This window comes from Rhineura floridana, chromosome 20, assembly GCF_030035675.1.
Source record: "Rhineura floridana isolate rRhiFlo1 chromosome 20, rRhiFlo1.hap2, whole genome shotgun sequence".
NCBI lineage: Eukaryota > Metazoa > Chordata > Lepidosauria > Squamata > Rhineuridae > Rhineura > Rhineura floridana.
The window spans coordinates 1519482-1540064 of NC_084499.1; the positions used below are offsets into that span (position 1 = coordinate 1519482).

A 20583-nucleotide genomic window follows, 5' to 3' on the forward strand; every position below is an offset into this window, starting at 1 on the left:
GGATAAATTGCAACAAGAAGTCTCTGGTCTGAAGGCTACTATTAGAGCTTTAGTTGCCCTGGTTGAGATGGGAATTCTGTCAGTAGCTCCTCAGACAAATTTCATTACTCAAGGATTGGAGGATATCATGACACAGAAAGAACATTCAGCCAGAGAAGATCTGTACAAGGAGGACCTTGATCAAAATACAATAACTCAACAACTTAAGGATATATTCGCAGACTGGAATAGGTACTCAGAGACATTCCCTCATGTTAGTAACCAAAAGCAAGCTCTTAGTAACAACGATGTTTCTATTTTAAATCTTACACCCTCCAAGACTTCTAATAATAGATAAATATTCAGATAAAGCCTCCACTCCACTCCCAGTGGAAATTATGAGTAGTTCGCCCAATAGCATTAAGCAAACTCATAAAATTCCACTAGAAGAAGATGGCTTAGATAAGTCACTACGAGAGCCTCCCCGCTTGACTCAGCAATGCAGTCGGGAGGCAATCGAGGAAATTTGTGAAACAGCTTATCCCTTAAAATACAATTATAAAGAAAACAGAAGGAAAAGGAGCAACTTCAACCCTTATTATAAGAAAAGGACTATATCAAGGGAAAGATTATCGAATGATTTTCAAGTGATCATCCATAAATGGCCAGTGAGAAAACCAGGAGGGAGAATAAGATCGTGGAAAGAACTCCTAACAGATATTCAATTTATACTGGGAACTGACTTGGATATAAGAAAAGGAGTTTTTTGCAATTGTCTACCCTCCTTTGGACAAATGGGTAGCATTGAGCTCACATTTTGGAGTTCGGAGTTAGGCTGTAAATTCTGGTCTCTATTACATAAATTTTCCAATAGAGGGTTACTATTTGAATTGATAAGAACACCAAATAAGTCCCCTCAAGGGCATAGTAATATTTCCATATGGGCACCAAGGACTGGAAATGAAAGACAGCCCAAATACAGTATGGGGGAAAACAGATGCTGGAGGAACCAGAGGCATGAGATCCCCAAATTTGTAACCTATCCAAATAACATCAGGCTGGATCATCATAAACAGGAAAATTGGGGAATACAACCTATGATCCCTACTATTTATTTATTTATTTATTTATTTATTTAATTACATTTCTAGACCGCCCTATAGCAGAAAGCTCTCAGGGCGGTGTACAACAAATAAAATCACAATTAAAATATGAGCAAGTGTGGAAAATATATATATATATAGTACAATTATAAAACATTAATAAAATTGCCATTGAGATTTATAAATTAAGATCATATTAAATTTAGAATGTTAAATTTAAAATATTTAAACATTTACAAAATTTAAAAAGCCTGGGCGAAAAGGTAAGTTTTTACCTGGCGCCGAAAAGATAACAGAGAAGGCGCCAGGCGTATCTCGTCTGGGAGGGCATTCCATAGTTCGGGGGCCACCACCGAGAAGGCCCTAGATCTAGTTGTTGATCTCCGGGCCTCTTTATGGGTTGGGACCCGGAGAAGGGCCTTCGACGTCGAGCGTAGTGAACAGGTAGGTACATAGCGAGAGAGGCGCTCCATCAGGTATTGCGGTCCGATGCCTAAAGACAAATACTGGAACAAGGGTGATAACAAAAAGCCCAGAGATTATCTTCCCAAAACTTTCCTGGAATACTCTAACTGACTACGTACAAAACATAAAGGGTTAAAGATAATCTCCTGGAACGTGGCAGGTTGGGTAAATAAGATGGCAGATAATGAATTTATTGTGATGCTCCAACAATATGACATAGTCTGCCTACAGGAGACCTGGACCTATGAAAATAACCCCCCTTTATTGCAGGGTTATAAATCATTCAATCTGCCAGCTATTAAGAAATTCAAGATGGGCAGAGGCAGTGGCGGATTGGTTTCCTTCATATCGCTGGAATTAACAGAAGAATCCCAATTGGTCAATCTGGGACCACAGAACAACTATCTTCTGCCAGTACAATTAAAAACAGAGACGGGAGCCCCCTTTTTCTGCATAAACACGTATTTTCCTCCGTCCAAGGGCCCATTAACCGTTACTAAGATTTGGAAAGATTTAATTTCTTTGATGGAACAGATAGATCAGAAGTTTCCGCAAGCATACATCTTAATTTGCGGAGATTTCAATGCTCGAATTGGGGCAACTTCAGAAGGTTACTTTCATCCCTTGGGAATAGATCTGGAAGAAATCTTCCTAACCTCTCACACTTCGATGGACAGTAAATACAACCAACAAGGTCTTAAATTTTTAGAATTTATATACCACCAAAGTTTATACTCGTTGCACGGGAGTTCACTGGATATAACTGAAGGTTTTTTTACTTATCTGAGCAAACTGGGCGCCAGTGTTATCGATCATATTATGGTTTCAGTCTCACTTTTCCCACTAGTAAGTGCTTTTGAAATTCTTGGAAGAACAGAAAGTGACCATCACCCTTTATCGGTGAATATAAGCCCCTTGATGGAACGGGTATCAATAACCGAAACAACCAACCTTACAGGGGAAATGCTGGGTGAAAGGAGACTGAAATGGTCCAGCAAAATAAGTAGCAACATCCAGCAAAAACTACAAAATAATTATTTGATGAGCAGGTGACAACAATTTGGGGATAACTCAGTGAATCATGTAGACATCTTCCAGCAAATAGTTACGGAACTTAGACCTTGCTTCATAACATCTAATGACAAAAGTAAGCAGACAATACATTATGGTTGGTTTGATGCAGAGTGTAAGAAGGCTAAGAAAGTGTTAAAAAAAAATCAGAGAATCCTGTAAGAAACCTTCAAAAGAGATAATGGAAGATTTAATCAAATGTAGGACGGAATACAAAAGTTTACTTAAAAACAAGAAAAGGGTATATATAAAAATGCAGTGGCAAGAATTGGAACAAACAGTAAAGGAACAAAATGAAGGCAAATTCTGGGAGCTGGTTTCACGTGGTCTAAAGGAAATAAGATCTACCTCGGAGGCAGCAGTTTCTGCTTCTTCCTGGATTAAGCATTTTTCTAATATATTTGGAGATCAGCCTAATGATCGTGCAGAGATAGAGATATCTAAAAATTTTGATAACCTACCTGAGTGGCATCCAGTTACAACACATGAGGTAAAAACTCTTATTGCATCCTTGAAAACTAAAAAAGCACCAGGAGAAGACATGCTCCCCCCAGAACTATTTACAGAAAATGTAGACTGGTGGATACCCATCCTGGTAGGATTATTTACCACAATAAATAGTTCTGGTCAAATGCCTCTAGGATGGAAAACAAGCATAATATTTCCAATCTACAAAAAGGGATAGAAACGACCCACAAAATTATCGTCCAATCAGCCTGTTAGACATCCCCTCAAAACTGTATGCTCGACATTTATTATTAAAACTAACTGACTGGCTGCAAGAAAATCAGTTTATCCAGGAAGAACAAGCAGGGTTTAGGAGAGGATATAGCACGATCGACCAATGCTTTATCCTAAACCATATTATAGAGAAATACACCAAGAACAAAAGACATCTTTATGCTGCCTTCATAGACCTTACTGCAGCCTTTGACTCGATTAACAGACCCAGATTATGGGAGAAATTACAAAGCACCAAGATGGATCGTAGACTTTTACAACTGATTCAAGAGTTATATAGTAATACAGAACTAAGGATCAGAATTGGCCTAAAGGGTGCATTAACTGAAGCCTTGAAAACAACACGTGGGGTGAAGCAGGGATGCATTTTGGCTCCCACTCTTTTTAATATTTATATAAATGATCTGGTGCCATGGTTAGCTCGAGTAGATTCTCCCGCACCAGCAATTAGTAATAGAAAGATTTTTATTTTAATGTATGCAGATGATTTGATACTCATCTCCCTCTCTCGTTTGGGCCTTAAAAATCTCCTGGATGCATTTAGCACCTATTGTAAAAATGAGCATCTATTGATAAATTACTCCAAGACAAAAATTATGGTCTTTGGTAAATGTAATCCAAGATACAAATGGAACTTAGATCAACAGGTTATAGAACAAGTCCGCTCATTCAGATACCTAGGGATTGTTTTCAGCGAGTCCCTTACATGGAAACGGCATAGTGAGACGATCAAGCTGAAAGCGGAGAGAACAATTGGAGCCTTAATGAAGTTTTATTATAATAAGGGAGGACAAATGATTGAACCTGCCTTAAAGATCTTTGGCAGTAAAGTGGTCACACAAATGCTCTATGGGGTAGAGGTATGGGGGTCAGATTCAAATGTGATCAAAATCTTGGAAATAATACAGAATAAATTCTTTCGAAAGCTATATTCCTTACCCCCAGGAACACCTGCAGCTTTCTTGAGAACAGAATCTGGCTGGCCATCAATAAAGATAAAAGCTGTGTGGCTACGCTTAAATTATTATAAGCGAATTGCTTCCCTGACAAAAGAACGCCTCCCAGTATTGTGCTATAAGGAGCTAGAAAACAACCCAAACTGGAAGTTAATGTCTCAAAATCTTTTAAATAGTTACCATCTTCCCAAGTTAAAATATATAGTAGGCATAGAAAAGAGACATTTAAGGGATTGGCTCCTTTGGATAGACGCCAGAAGGGATTTGCGTCTAATTAAAAACTCTAGATTTTCTACTTATTTTGCGTCAGTGAAAACAGAACACTTTAGAGCTTGCTATCTGACCAAATTAAGACTAGCTCCTTTAAGAAATGCGTTCATGGAACTACGGTTCCAAGTTATGCCAACAGCGGTAATAGATGGACGTTATCAGAAGGTGCCCTTTGAAAGAAGGTTGTGTATTTGTGATCTAGGGCAGGTGGAGGACATTGCGCACTATATGCTAAAATGTCCACTATATGAACACCCAAGAGAGAGATTTATAAAACCTCTGTTGTTCCAGGGAAATGGGAACCCCCTGGAGGAGATTTTATATCTCTTGAGTGATGCTAATAGTTATGTGACCCACAAGGTGGCCCTTTTTGCTCTTGCGGCAAAAAAGATTAGGAAAAAAGAACTAGACAAAATAGCAATTAATTGCCAGGGAGACTCTGCTGGTTAATTTTCTATTACATGACTTTTATATCCTGGGACAATATGTATATCCTGTATGCTTTTGTTCATATTCAATTGTAATGTTTTTAAGGTATTTGTCATGGCCTTTGGCTAGCACAATAAAATATACTTGACTTGACTTGACTTGACTGATCATCAGATCCAGGTGTGCAAATTTAGCATCTTAGCTGACAGGGATAAAACATGCAGGCAAGCTGTGCGTCAAAGTCACAAAATGGACTGCAGACGCCTTGTTTTAAAAACAAGGCATCCAAAAGCCAAAGGAATGGAGGGGGCTGTCCGAAATGCTCCTTGCCTGAGGCACTCCTGGACCTCGAACTGATCCTGCCAGCCTGTTTTGGGCTTTGCCAGCTGAGCATTCTTTCTCAATTTCTATGATGAGCTTCCGCCGGGCCTTGAAGACCTGGCTCTTCAGGCAGGCTTTTGGGGTGGGTTAGGTTTTGACTGTTATGGTTTTAAATGTTAACGTTTTCATGTATTGTTTTTATCTTGTACGTCGCCCAGAGTGGCTGGACATCCAGCCAGATGGGCGACTAATACGTTTATTCTTATTCTTATTGCTTTCTAGGATATCGAAAGGATTTTTTTGCCCTGGGAACGCCTTTTACTTGCGACTTTGAAGGCAGCACTTGTGGCTGGGAGGATGTGAGCACCACTGGCTACCGATGGGCCCCAGCACGGGCCAGCCTCTCAACATGGGGGGCAGAACCCCCCTTTGACCATACGCTGGGCACCGATTTGGGTAACTGCTTCTTCTCAGGGGGCTGACTCTGGAGATCGTGGCCAAGGGCTGCAAGGGCTCGGCTGATTGTCCTGCGCCCAGGGAGAATTCATCATTGCAAGAATCACAACTCATTTGTGATTCATTTGCACCCAGGGCAGGGAAAAGGCTTGAACTGGCTCTGAAAAAAAAATTATGTCTGTCTGTGCATGCCTTGAATTGGGGGTGTGCCGAGTAGGGATGGGTAAACCTGTCCAATTTGGTTGCTCTCACTTTTTCAATCTTAACTTCAGTTTGCTTTGTTTCTGATTTTTTAAGTCCAAGGCTCAAGAAAGTTCATCAGCATTGTAGAGCACTATATACTTTTTTGCAAGGACTGCTCCCTAATAGAATGCATTTTGTATGTTATTATACAGCCACGAGAGTGCCTGTATAATGCCATTCGACTTCTTCCCATAAGCTCATTTCAAAACAAAATCTTACAAAACATAAAGTCCTGAACTCAGAAATGCATGCTTAACAGCTCTTTAAGTTTTCACGGTGATACACAAAACACTCAGAGAGAATCCAGAGTTAAAAGTCTAAAATAATTTAGATCCTTGTTGGACTTTTTTCTGTCAGTGGTCTCATAATTTGTTGAAATTAATTAAAAACCAACCATGTTCACAGAGTACATGAGATCCTATTACTGATCTTGCCCCATACTCTTACCTCCATCTTCTGCACTTTAAAAGTTTAAAAAATGCATGGCGGATTTTTAATTAGTTTAAGAAAATTAACATCGGAGTCTATGAAATCGCAGGCATGCTCAGTAAGAACAAACTAAAAGCCAGACTAACTGCTATTTGGCTTGGCTAATCAGGGGGCCACACCCACACCAGGCATTTATTCCACTTTAAAGAGTTATGGCTTCCCTCAAAGAATCTGGAAAGTGTAGTTTATGAAGGGTGCTAAGAGTTGGTAGGAGATTCCTATTCCCCTGACAGAGCTCCAGTGGTCAGAGTGGTTTAACAGTCAGCCCCTCTTCCCTGAAAATTCTGGCCACTGGAGCTTTGTGAGGGGAATAGGGCATCACCAAGCAACTCTCAGTCCCCTTCACAAACTACACTTCCCAGGATTCTTTGGGGGAAGCCATGCCCCTTCTATGATGAGCTTCCGCCGGGCCTTGAAGACCTGGCTCTTCAGGCAGGCTTTTGGGGTGGGTTAGATTTTTATTGTTATGGTTTTAAATGTTAACATTTTAATGTATTGTTTTTATCTTGTACGTCGCCCAGAGTGGCTGGACATCCAGCCAGATGGGCGACTAATAAATTTAATAAATAATAAAATAATAATAATGACTGTTTAAAGTGGAATAAATGTCTGGTGTGGATGTGGCCAGGGACAGCTTTGGTTTAAATTTGGGTAGGAGACTACATGTGCCTGCTACAGAATAAAAATGTGGGGGAAACCCTGAAAAATAACGATACTGTTAACAATGTTTTCCTTTTGGAAAGGAAAGGGGCTTTCCCTCTGCCCAATGCCCAATGCCCAATGCCCACCCAGAGGCACATGTTACCAAATTCTTCCAAACTACACAGGAAGTGGATTGGACTGTGAAAGACCAACCCAAATTGTGTTTGCATTTTGACAAATTTGTAGGGCAGTACAATATCTCAGAGAGGAGGTCAGGTCTCCTGCTCTCCTGGTGCATTCACTATAGCTGCCCAATTTCCCTGCTTTTTCAAGTTTGATAGAAATATCTATGGGCTATAGGTACAATCTTAAACCGCAAGGGTTTTCTATTAGTGAATTTTCTTTAATGTATGCATTGTTATGCATAGTTTCCTCTATGGACGTTTGTGCACATTTTTGGGTTGAAGGAACTTCAAAATTAAGAGACGTGTGAATTTTGAAGGATAATTGTATATTGGTTTGTGTATTGTTCTGGGCAGAGTGAACTTGTTAGATTTGCATTAAAGTGCCATCAGAAAAGGAGAGGTGGATGTCCTGTGATTACCTAGGGTGCTCCTGAATGCCTCTTTTGGGGTTCCCACAGGCTGGTTCATGTCCACCTCCAAGCAAAGAGCCAAGCCATCCGCTATCGCCCAGCTCAGATCCCCACCAATGAGGGCGGCAGCTGCCACCTGCGAGATCCGGGCTTGGTATCACCTGTGGGGACCAGGTATGGAAATGGGCCTGTGGGAATGGAGGAGCCAACAGCAGCCTCCCTCAGGGTTGTATTTGGTAAACCAAGTGTTCTAGGGTAAAACCATTTTACTTGTTTGGCTTGGTTTCCAGAGTTATAGCAGACAGAAAATGTAAGGGGCAAAGTGTAACACCTAAGAGCATCAGCCCCCAGTTTGAATCTTAGACTGCATCCGCACCATACATTTAAAGTGCTATCATACAATTTTAACAGCCATGGCTTCCCCCAAAGAATCTCGGGAAATGTAGTTTGTTAAGGGTGCCGAGAATTGTTAGAGAAGACCCCTATTTCCCTCCCAGAGCTACAATTCCCACAGTGGTTTAATGGTGAATCTCTCTTTCCAGGTAACTCTGGGAACTGTAACTCTGTGAGGGAACGCCTTTTGTCACGAACTTACTAGATGGCCTTCATCAATAATCCTTACCATTTAAATAGCTAACTATAGATTATTTGAAGCAATTTACGTACATTACATCAGCAGCTATGACAACAAGCCTTTAAGGTAGTTTGGAATTATAAAAGTATATAAAATGTTTGAATGCTCAAAGAAACGATGTAAAGGTATAATAATAACAGTAATAATAGTAATAATAAATAATAATCAATACATTCTTTTTCTTTGAAGTTTTCCTCTCGTGGTTTTGCAGTGATTGGGAAATCTCCACCTGTTGAATTTCTCTCAGCAGTACAGCTATAAAAGATTTTGATTATAAAATTGGCAGGAGGGAAGGGGTCAGGAGCCTACTGAAGACCCTCTTCTTTCAACAAGCCTTTTAAGTAGAGATCTTATCTCAGTTTGCGTCTGTTTTGGAATTACTTTTTTAGATGTTTTTGAAGCTTTTTTTAAAAGATGTTTTTGAAGATACTTTGTTTTAATATGTTTTTAAAGATGTTTTAGAGTGGTTTTAGTGGTTTTGTTTGCCACCCTGGGCTCCTTCTGAGAGGAAGGGCAAGATATAATCAATTATACAGCCACGAGAATGGCTATACACTATAGCCACCATGGATTTTTCACATTCTGCAATGTTAAATTGAAAATACTCCCCATGCCATTCTGTGCTGAGCCTCAGCTAACCCAGAAGGGACAGGGAGGGGGGAGGCATGAGTTTCAGGTGCCTCCACTGCCAGAAGAAGCAGAGTTGGGAGTTGCTGAGTCTGAGCAGGACCTTGCGGGAGGGAGTCAGCCTGCACTCCAGTCAGTTCCCACGGGTAGTGCACTCTCCGAGGAACAGAGCACGCCGCCCCCAGCTGATGCAGAGGACTTGTTGGGGGAGGCTCCAGAGACAGTGCCAGCTCCTCCCTTGCCAAGCAGTTCCCAGGAGGATACCAGTGTGGCACAGCCCCCTGACCTCGAGCCCGTTGCTCAGGAGCAGGTGTCTTCCGATGAGCCGTTGAAAACACGCCCCTGTCCCCTTGCTCCTGCCACCGCGAGAAACGGACAGGGCAAAGACAGGAATTACGAAGGAGTCAGAGATTACGTTTGAAAACGTTCCCTACTTAAGCTTGCCGCTCACAGTGGGGAGTCGTTGAGTCAACTTCCTTCACACGCTGCAGAGCATGTCTAGAGTATAGTTAGGGATTCTAGTGAGTTAGCGCAGGGTTTTCTATGAAGCGCAATGCCTTTGATGTATCCATTACTCTAATAAAATGAGATATACTTGCACCCATGCTTCAGCCTCGTCCTTCTGGCTCTGGACGGGACATTCTGCTGTTTCCCACAAGCTAATTTCAAAACAAAACCTTACAAAACTTATAGTCCTAAACTCAGAAACGCTTAACAACCCTCTAGGTTTTCATGGTGATACACAAAACAGTCAGAGAGAATCCAGAGTTCAAAGTGTAAAAAAAAGGGGGGGAATCCAAATCCCTTTTGGACTTTTTTCTGTCATTGGTCTCATAATTTGTTGAAATTAATTACAAATCACCCATGTTCACAGAGTACCTGTAATCCTATTGCTGACCTTCATCTTCTGCAGTTTTAAAGTTAAAAAAATGCCTGGCTGATTTTTAATTAATTTAAGAAATTTAACATTGGAGTCTATTATAACATTAGGCATGCTCAGTAAGAACCAACTGTCAGTGTTCTAAAAGACAGACTCACAGCTGTTTGGCTTGGCTAATCAGGTAGTTTCACTTTAGACAGTCATGGCTTCCCCCAAAGAATCCTGGAAAGTGTAGTTTGCCAAGGGTGCTGAGAGTTATTAGGAGAGGCTTATTCCCCTGACAGAGCTCCAATGGCCAGAGGGATTTAACAGGCAGCCCCTCTTCTGGGGATTGTAGTTCTGTAAGGGGAACTGATGTGCTTAGAGGCATATGTTACCAAATTCTTCCAAGCTACACGGGAAGTGGATTGGACTGTTAAAGACCAACTCAAATTTTCACAAATGTGTAGGGCAGCCTTTCCCAACCAGTGTGCCTCCAGATGTTGTTGGACCACAACTCCCATCAGCCTCAGCCAGCATCGCCAATGGTCAGGAAAGATGGGAGTTGTGGTCCAACAACATCTGGAGGCACACTGGTTGGGAAAGGCTGGTGTAGGGCAGTACAATATCTCAGAGAGGAGGTCAGGTCTCCTGCTCCCCTGGTGCATTTACTAGAGCTGCCCAATTTCCTTGCTTTTTCAAGTTTGATAGAAATATCTGTTGGCTGTAGGTACGTTCATAAACCGCAAGGTTTTTTTTCCTATTAGTGAATAAATAAATAAGGGGCTTAATAGCCCTCCCCAGAGTCACTCCCTCAATCCAGTTTGGTCCTATTTAAGGACCCCACATTTTAAAAAATATTATTGCTTGTTTTGAAAATTTAGAAAACAATTTAGAAGATTTCTAGACTGCTTAACATTAACATATTTCTTAAGTGCGGTGCAATATAATTTTTTAAAAATTTATTTTGAAAAAGGACGTTGGGAAGTTTGATCACAGACCTCCTGGATCATGCCTGTGTTTGCACGGAGATATGATACTCCTGACTTGAGGAGGCTTAATTCCTCCCAAGTGGTCCGAAGGGTGGATAGGAAGGGCAGCAGCCCCCCTCCCCTCCCCAAATAGTGCTCTGAGAGCTGAGGCAAGTGAAGCTGAATATTTTCCAGACCTCAACAGATGCTTGTTGCCTCTTTAATACAGGTCTCGACAAGAACCCCTGGCCCGCCTTGACGGTGGAGCTGAGCCGCAGGAATCACACAGTGACGCTGTGGCGAAACCCCCCAAGCAGCGTCTACGCCTGGCGGGAGCTGGTTGCCTACACAGGCCGGATCGAGGGAACTTTCCAGGTACCTGGCTGCCCTCAAAGAGCAGCTCCCTTCTCTTATTTCTGTGGCCTGGCCTGGAGGGAATGCCACTTAAATCCATGGTGGAAACGGATGGCTTGGCCTGCTGAGATCAAAGGGCATTTCTGTAACCTGTCTTGGGATCAAGGCCATGAGGCCATGTAAATCCATGGTAAGAGAGCCAGTGTGGCATAGTGGTTAAGGTGTTGGACTATGACCTGGGAGACCAGGGTTCGGATCCCCACATAGACACGAAGCTCACTGGGTGACCTTGGGCCAGTCACTACCTCTCAGCCTCAGAGGAAGGCAATGGTAAACCCCCTCTGAATACCGCTTACCTTGAAAACTCCATTCATAGGGTTGCCATAAGTCAGGATGACTTGAAGGCGGTCCATTTTCATTTGAAATCCATGTAAATCCATGGTGGGAATAGGTTAATTTTTGGTTCCCCCCTCCCACAGGTATGTGCCTTTTAAGGCAGATGTGGAGAACCTTTGGCTCTCCAGATGTTGATAAACTACCATCATCCCTGGCCATTTGCTGTGCTTGCTGCAACTGATGGGAGTTGTTTTTCAGCAACACTGAGAGGGCCAGAGATTACTCACTCCTGCTTTAGGGGAACGGAGAGGAACCTTTAACTTCCAAAGGCTCTGGGGGGACCTGAAGACAGATGGAGAGGCGGGCTGTCAGTCTCCTTTAGAGTCCTCAGGGCATGGCGTGGGGGTGGATTGTCCAGTTGCTCCTGATGTGAGGACTCAGTGGCATTTCATGCCTGGAAGGGAGGTTGCTCGTTGCATCTCTGTATGATGTACTGTTCTGGCCCCATCTCTTTCCAACTCTGTAGGACAGCCTAGTGCTGACTGGGGCTGATGGGAATCCAAAACATCTGGGGGGCACCAAGCTGGCAAAGGCTGCTGAGCCGTCTCTGAACTGGATTGTGACTGTATTGTTCCGCTGCTCCTGGCACAGGGACTCAGCAACATTTCCTGCCTACCGTAGCTTATGTAGTGGCGCCCCAAGGGGTGGACTCCTCTAGGGTCATGGAATTCTTATGCACTCTAAGAGTCAATGTGTGCGTCCTCAGCGAGGAGTGGGCATTTGGGGAGCTGCTCTTGGGGAGTGGCTGACTAACAGAGGAGCCTGCTGCTACTAGAGACTCACCCAGAGCTCTTCCGTGTCTCTGCAGATAACTTTCACTTCAACCCAGGAATTCTCTGAGACGGTGCAACTGGCAATAGATGATGTGGAGTTCAGGAACTGTGGCCTCCCACGTAAGGCTCACCATCTCGCTGCAGAAGAGCCCTAAGGCAGCTGGATCATGCCAAAGGGAGCCTTTCAAACCCTTCATCTTGTTCTCACGTTGGCCAACCCGTTGCCCATTATGGGAAGCCCACAAGCAGGACCTGAGCACCACAGCGACTCTCCCCTCCTGCGGTTTCCAGCAACCGGTGTTGGGAAGCATCTTGCCTCCAACAGTGGAGGCAGAGCGTAGCCATTGTGGCTAGTAGCCACTGATAGCCTTACCCTCTGTGAATTTGTCTCATCCTCTTTTCAAGCCCTCCAAGTTGGGGGCCACCACTGCCCGCTCTTGTGGAAGCGAATTCCTTAGATTAACTATGCGCTGCGTAAAGAAGGACTCTCCTTTTGTCTTGTAACTTCCTTGGAAATTACAACTTATACAGAATGCAGCGGCGCGCTTGCTTACCAACAGTCGCCGACGGGACCACATCACGCCAGTGTTATTTGATCTACACTGGCTGCCGGTTGTTTTCCGGGCCCGATTCAAGGTGTTGGTTTTAACCTTTAAAACCCTGTACGGTTTCGGCCCAGCTTACCTGAAAGAGCGCCTCCACCGCCACCAATTACGCCGCCCAACTAGATCAGCCACACAAGGCCTTCTCTCAATCCCGCCAACCAAAACAGCTAGGTTGGTGGGTACTAGGGAGAGAGGCTTTTCTGTGGTGGCCCCCACTCTCTGGAACTCCCTCCCATGTGATCTTCGACATGCCCCTTCCCTAGATGTATTCCGCAAGGCCCTAAAGACGTGGCTATTCCAGCAAGCCTTTGAGGTCCTTGGGATGGGTAAATCGTCATGAGTCTGTCATCTATCGTATGTTGTTAATATAATTGCTTTTATATGTATTGATGTCCAGTATTTCTATCTATTGTTATTAATGTGATTGCATCTGATATTATTGTATTTTATCTTTTTTAATGTACGTCGCCTAGAGTGGCGAATTGCCAGATAGGCGACAAACAAATTAAATATTATTATTATTATTATTATTATTATTATTATTATTATTATTATTATTATTATTATTATTATTGTTGTTGTTGTTGTTGTTGTTGTTGTTGTTGTTATTGTTATTATTATTATTATTATTATTGGGTGGCCCTAGCTGGGCTCTAGAGAGGGAAGGGTATTATCTACATTGTGCAGAATTTTATATCAGGTCTCCCCTTTGCTGTCCTTTTAAAAAACTAGCTAGCAGGCAGACAAAGTCGTAAAGGTGTCACTGTTTCCATGCTGATGCTCTCCACTGAATCTTCAGTATACCTACCCACTTTTAACCCACCTGCCTTTCTTCCCTCCGTGCCCCATGGTCCAGGCCCCCAGAACTGCAGCATGGACGAGTATCAGTGCCAGCAAGGGGGCTGTGTAGCCAAAGACCGGCTTTGTGACGGCACCAAAGACTGCAGGGATGGTGAAGATGAGAGTCATTGTGGTGAGTGTCCGTGGCTGATATTGGGAGTGGGGTGAGCCACAAAGTGGGATGTGGTCAGCTCTCCCCCAGCCATGTGCCATAGTGTATAGATGGGGGGAAGGAATGTCTGTGCTTGGGAGCATGGAGGCCAGCAGGCACATGGAGATGGAGAGGCAGGCAAACAGGTCTGTAGGCGCAGGCAGAGCTGTGTTGGCGCCAACTGACCTCTGTTGGTTTGGTGGCTGCAATACCGTTGCCTGGCCATTTGCAGCGGTGGCTCTGAATTGCCAAGGAGAGCAAGCCAGGAAGTTCATCCCAAGCTACCCAAGCGGTGTCCAAGTCTGAGGCCACCTGGGTGAGGGAAGTGCCTACCGTGTAAAACAAGATTCAGAAAAGATCCCCCTCCCAATGCCAAAAAACACACACGAGGGCCACTGCTTGGCGATCCCTGAGTTAGTTGATGACTCTCTGGCTTAAAGCCTGCTGCAGCCCTAGTGTTTGGGGGGATGGGGCGGCTCTCCTTTCGTGGCGCAGCAGCAGCAGCAGCAGCAGCATCACATTTCTCCCTGCAGATTTGTTCAGCTTCTGTTCCTTTGAGGAAGACTGGTGTGGGTGGACTGTGGAGCCTGGCACAACCTTTTCCTGGGCAAGGAACACCAGCCTGCAGGTGCCTCCATCTTCCGCTCAGCCCACGCGGGACCACAGCACTAACAGCCGGGCAGGTGAGTTTCGTTTAGAGAAGACACTACAAAATGTTTCTTTATATTTGGACGGGTCAGCCCCTGGAATCTAATCCTGATGGCAGGATTCTTCCTAGTTGGAACCCAGGAATTCATGGCAAAGAGGGAAGTGCCTCTGGGCATGCACAGAATTCTTTCCCTTCATGGCTGCATAAAAATAACTAATCGTCCCCTTTCCCCACACGTATTGCATTTGGAGGGAATGGCTTTCAGCCAAAGGGACCCCCCAGCCTCTCAATTCAGAAATGGATCACTGCCTTACCGCTGTAGAGTAAATGGGGGCATCATTGTTGAATGTTCCTCTAGTAGTTAACAGCTCCTTTCAAGTAGAAAACTAACAGTTCAGGGAGAAACGGTGTGCCCTGCTTTTTTTTTTTTTTTTTAACTTGCAGGGTGTTTATTTTATGTAATCATGGGAGAACGTTAAAAAATGTGACTCCCTTGACTGCAGCCTTTTAGCAAGGGGGAAGCTCTTCTCCTCTTCCTCCTCCAGGCAAATGTTTTGTCTCGCTGTCCCCCTGTGGATGTTGTAACCCAGTGGCACTCCTTCTCAAGACAGAATGTTCTGCCCCAGATCCTCTGGCCACCCTAGAGATAAAAAGATCTGTCAGGTGCATTAAAGCTGCAAGGAGTGTAAACATTAACTTACGCCACTGGGCCAGACTTCTGGGAAAGGACCTGATTTTTCAGCTCCTTGGAGGGTGTGTGTGTAAGAGATGCAGCTTATTGCTTCTCCCCAATACCTCCCAGAAGGAATTGCAGCCTCTTGGCAAACGTCTGTTTTCAGCAACTTCTGGGGCTGTTCTCTGCCCCCGATCCCTCTCCTCTCTGCATTGAACTAGGGCCGACTTGCAAGCATGGTATAGTCCTGATATACAAACATGGTATAGTCCTCACACGAGATTGTGCTGCCGCTGTTCAAAACAGTGTTGGACTCCAGCTCCCAGCAGCCCCTAGCAGTGGCCAGCCTGACCAATGGCCAGGGATGATGGGAATTATAGCCTATCAGCATCTGGACGGGTGCAGGTTCCTCACCCAGCCCCCTACATAGACCTGCTAGGAGCTTGGAGGGCAATGATTTAGCTGCCTACTTTGAACCAACATGTGAATTTCAGCGCAAGGGATGAACCTTTTTGTCACAGCAGTGCACAGGGGCTCTCTCCCCTAGAGGGTCCTGTCCTCTGCAACGTTCTTCTGTGTACCCCCCCCCCATTTCCTGGGAGTCTCCCCCAACCTACCTCTTTGGAACTAGGAGGAAGATTCAAATGTGTGTGTTTTAGGTGGTACAGTCCTCACTCTGGACTGCACTACCAGTTTTGACATGGAAGGGGAAGTATTGTGTGTTTGGGAATCATCCCCCTGCTGGCTGGGAAGCAACGGGATTTGTTGTCCACAACAACTGGAGGGCACCAGGTTGCGGGAGGCTGGTGTCGTGGACGTTACAGCTGTAGATGAGCCACTGGCCTGACGTGGCACAAGCTCGCTCCTCATCTTCCTCTTGGGGTGAAGGTCCTCTGGCCAAGTGCCCTCCTCACACACACACACGTTTGATGCCCTGCAGGCTACTTCGTCTATGTCAGCAACGCCAACTTGGACCTGCAAGAGCGAAAAGCCTGGCTGGTCAGCCCAACTCTGGCAGCGAACCAGGGCAGGTCCTGCCACGTGAGTTGCTTTCAATGAGCGTCTCTCAACTGCTAGCCCTTCTTTTGGGTCCCTGGGCACCCCCCGTGCTGACTGCGAGATGGGGAGAGCCTCCCTCCCCACAGTGCAAATGAGTGATGCTGCCGAAGTGGCTGCTGGTGGCTCCAGGTCAGTGGGGCAGTGGAATCCACTCTGGGTTTTAGTCCAAAATTTCAATGTTTGGACTAAAGCCCAGAGCAGACGCCATTTCTCCACCGGCATGGACCCAGCCGCCGCCACTACGCTGCTGGCTGCAGACTTGCCATTTTCACCATCCTCCTGGTTTCCACACTTCCTACCTTCAGGGGGTGCCCTTTTCCACACAGGAACCCCTGTGCGTGATGAGGGGGCAGGTCCCTGTGGTGCACAGGAAGTAAGCAGTAACTGGTGGTCAGAGCTGTTGGGCTTTGCGGTCTCTCCCCCCCCCCCAGAACTGAGTGTGTCCCAGAAGAACATACCCAGCCACTCTCTGCCATGGCTGCACATGACAGAGGGAGATGGTGGAGGAGGGCTGCAGTGGGGCAGCCTCTGCTTTGCAATGCAGCCAGCCCTGGGTTCAATCCCTGCCCTCTCCAGTTAGAAAGGATCAGGTGACACCAGCAGATGTTGTTTGGGGGGAGGCCCCTGATGAGAACAGCTTCCAGGCCAGATGGACTGAAGGTCTGGCTCTGTGTGAGGGCGGTGGCCATGTTTTATTTCTTCATTTATTAAATTTATATCCCACCCTTCCTCCCAATAGGAGCCCAGGGCAGCAGTTTTCCATCCCTGACTGGCTTTCTTCTTGTTGAGGAACCAGGGATGAAACTCCATCAGGGGTTCTGTCTGTCTTTAACTAGGTCTCTCCTGCCTTTCTGCTACAATGCCCCCAATGAAAAACGATATACAGTTAGATCACAATAAGAGCCGCTGCCGCCTCAGGCTCCTTCTGGAAGGAAGAGCGGGATGTAAATGTAGTAAGGAAGTAAGTGAACTACTACAAAAAGCAATGAAAAACACAGAGAACTAAAGAGCGAGAGCTGAAAAAGAGGAGATGACTCCAGCCGCACCTTTCGTAGTCTGAGTGGAAGAGGAAATCACAGCGAGTGATGCTTGTCAGACAAGCCAGGCCTGCCGAAAGTCCCTCTGCTACACAGAAGAACCTCAGAAGAGCTGGCTGGATCAGACCAAAGGGGGGCCATCTAGTCCAGCACTTTGTTCTCATAGTGGCCAGTTGGGCCTCTTTCGGAAGCCTACAAGCCAGGACTGGAGTGCAACAGTGAATTTCCTCCCGTGTGATTCCCAGCAACTGGAATTATTCAGAGGGATGCTGCCTCTGACAGTGGAGGGAGAACATAGTCAATGTGGTTAAAAGCCAGGCCTGGCACCAGCACTTGGCCGGGTTGGGCCCTGGCCAATGGCTCCTGTGGCCCTGAGGGGCCCTTCCTTAGAGTGGGAGTCTGGAACCCACTCTGTGATCAGCCACAATGTTGGGTCATGCGACCCGATGCTAACATGAATTGCGGAGCTGGTGCTCCCAGGCACCCCCCACCTGATACAGGGGGTGTGGGCTTAAATAAGCCCACCTGCCTCACCTACCTATCACATTAGCACATCAATGTGTGCACTCTGTGTGATACGCATGCCTGCTTGCCATCACTCAAGATGGCAACAGGGGCATCCCTAAGGGGTTGATGTCCGCACCACCATCTTGGGTGATGGCAAGCGTGCATGTGCGGGGTATGCGCACTGATGCCAGTATCGCGAGGGGTTGCCCAGAGTCCCAGTCATACTTGGCGCCAGCCCTGTTAGTAGCTTCTGACAGCCTCATCCTCTGAATTTATGCAAATCCCTTTTGAAACCATCCAGGTTGATGATTATTATTGCATCTTGTGCAAATGAATTCCATAGTTTAACTACGTGCTGTGTGAAGCAGCCCTTTCCACGTGTCTGATCTGAATCTTCCAACATTTGCTTCGAATGTTGGCCCTAGCTGCATTCGCTAGTATTACAAGAGGCAACTATGAAAGGTGCATGAGTCCTCTTGGTTCTGGCCACCCTACAGAACGAGAGCCGCACAGTGGCAGGAAAAGGGTTCAGGATGTGCCAAAAACCAGGAATGTCTTTTCAGCTCACTGGAAGCCAAAAAGAGGAATAGCCAACTGGACTCCCCATGGGAGGGTCCCCAGAACCCGGTCCGCATCTGGGATTGTCTGAATCCAGCACTAGTGAGCGAGGCAGAGAAGGGCAGAGCGGGGCAGTCTTCACCAGCAGCCCCCTCCTTGCCCACCCCCACCCCCCAGTGATGCCTCCCATTTCCGCAGCATTAGATATATTTTTGCTCTTGGGTGGGTTTTCTTCCAGCTGGTTCTCTACCTCCACCTGCACGGCGCGGATGCCAACAGCCTGAACATCTATTACCGAACCGAAACAGGAAAGCAGCTTGTCCGGGTCCGCTCTGGGGACTTGGGGAACTACTGGTTCCGGGAGACAGCACATTTCAACATGGCAGAGGAGTTCCAGGTGGGCAAAGAGCAGGTTTCTCAAAAGAGGGCGATGGAGTGATGGGAGGACACGGGATGTGTCTGGAAGAGGGGAGGTGCACATGGCTCCTCTGCCTGTTTGCCTGCCTGCTGGCAGAGGCCAGTTAGATGCCACTAAAGAAGAAGCTTCCCAGCAGCATCTGCTGTCAATAACCGTCCTCTAAAAGCAGCTTCCCCAACCTGGTGCTCTCGCTGTGAATGCTTTTGGACTGCAACTCCTGTCAGTCCCAGCCAACACAGCCGGCTGATGGGAGCATGGGTGCTGTTTGCGGCCCTGAAAGCTGCCTCTCCTGTGTTGTTTAAAGGCACAGGAGCTCTGCCAGCCAACGTAAGTTGGCAGCCATGGAGGTGGGTTCTGCTGCAAAGTGGCTGTCCTGTGATGCGTGCAACGGATCTGTCTTTGCTCCTTCAGATCGTCATTGAAGGGGTGATTGGGAAGGGGCACAAAGAGAACATCATCGCTCTGGATGACCTCATCCTGTCTCCTGGCTGCCTAAAGCAAAACGGTGAGTGTGGGTCTTGTGGAGGGTGACACTGCAGGATGCAGAGTGGAACTGCTGGCCTATCCATCTAGCTCAGTTCTGTCCACACCAGGGCCCTTGGGACGGCGGAGCTTGACCCTCCAGGCCTCTCTGCCTGGACCTCAAGACGCTGCTGAGGCAACAGGCTCTGCCTGGCTGTGCTCTGCTGCGCCCTCCTTGGCTGCCTTTGCCTACTTGGAATGTGGTCCAGCTGTGATTCGGGATGGAAAGATCTGTCAGTTTCGGTTCTCTCAGTTTCTCATTTTTCCAAAGTTAAATTCAGTTCTCCACATTTCTGCAGCAGTCTGCGGTTTTTTTTAAAATCCGCATGAAAAATCTCCACCATTTTAGTGCAAATTTCTCCAAATTAACACATTTTTGTAGCAGTTTTGACAAAGGTGCACATTTCTGAAAGCCATTTCTCATCACATCATGTCTTTTTGCATGTTATTTTCACTCATGTATTCATTTCCATACACACTTTCCTCTAATATATGCAGTTTCTTAAATATTGTTTAATTGGTGAACTGCGTCCCAAAGTTCTAATAAATGCAGATTTTGAAGGATGGCTGGGTTTCGGTTCTCACATTGTTCTGGAAAGGACAAATTTGATAAATTCTGCTTGAGGTGCAAACTGAATCAAAATTCTCATCCGTCCCTAGCTGTGATCACGCCTCTTGTGTGTCAGGTTGGAGAGATGTGTATATAGAAACCTCTGGCTTTTGCATGGCTAGAGTGTCGCCTGCTTTAAGAGTCCCACCCATTGCCTCTGGCCCCACAGGCCGCCACCATGCAGCCCCTGGAAATTTAACTAGGAGGAAATGCAGCCCTTGGGCTGAAAATTTTCCCCCAGCATACACTCTGTGCCAGGGGTTGCTAACCTTTTCAGGCAGATGGGCACCTGTGGATTCTGAACATGCAGAATTAATCTGAGCCCTGAAAAGGACATAGAGTTGAAAGAGGAAGTGGGAAAGAGTGTCACTCTTCCAACTTCCTCTTCTTCTCTTCAGTAGTGCCAGTGAGGTGGCATGGGAGGGCCTTTGTTGCTTTCCAAACACAGCGTGTTGCTGCTGCTGACTGAGAAGGGAAGTCACAAGGAGCTCTGAGCACTGGGGTGCACAGTGGCAGAAGCACGGAATTGGCTTCGCTGGTACGCATTGCCTCGTGCCAAGCTCCCCATGTTGTGGCCCTC

General features: G+C 46.0%; 1 protein-coding gene across 1 annotated transcript in view; it reads left to right on the forward strand.

The window, feature by feature from the left end:
• Nucleotides 1-20583, forward strand: part of MAMDC4 (MAM domain containing 4) — a 57198-nt gene that overhangs the window by 3656 nt on the left and 32959 nt on the right. Inside the window, exons 3-11 of the mRNA XM_061604465.1 lie at nt 5618-5791; nt 7809-7934; nt 11081-11226; nt 12410-12494; nt 13836-13952; nt 14504-14653; nt 16233-16333; nt 18692-18850; nt 19283-19376. Coding sequence (XP_061460449.1) covers nt 5618-5791; nt 7809-7934; nt 11081-11226; nt 12410-12494; nt 13836-13952; nt 14504-14653; nt 16233-16333; nt 18692-18850; nt 19283-19376 — 1152 coding nt within the window. The remainder of the gene's footprint in view (nt 1-5617; nt 5792-7808; nt 7935-11080; nt 11227-12409; nt 12495-13835; nt 13953-14503; nt 14654-16232; nt 16334-18691; nt 18851-19282; nt 19377-20583) is intronic.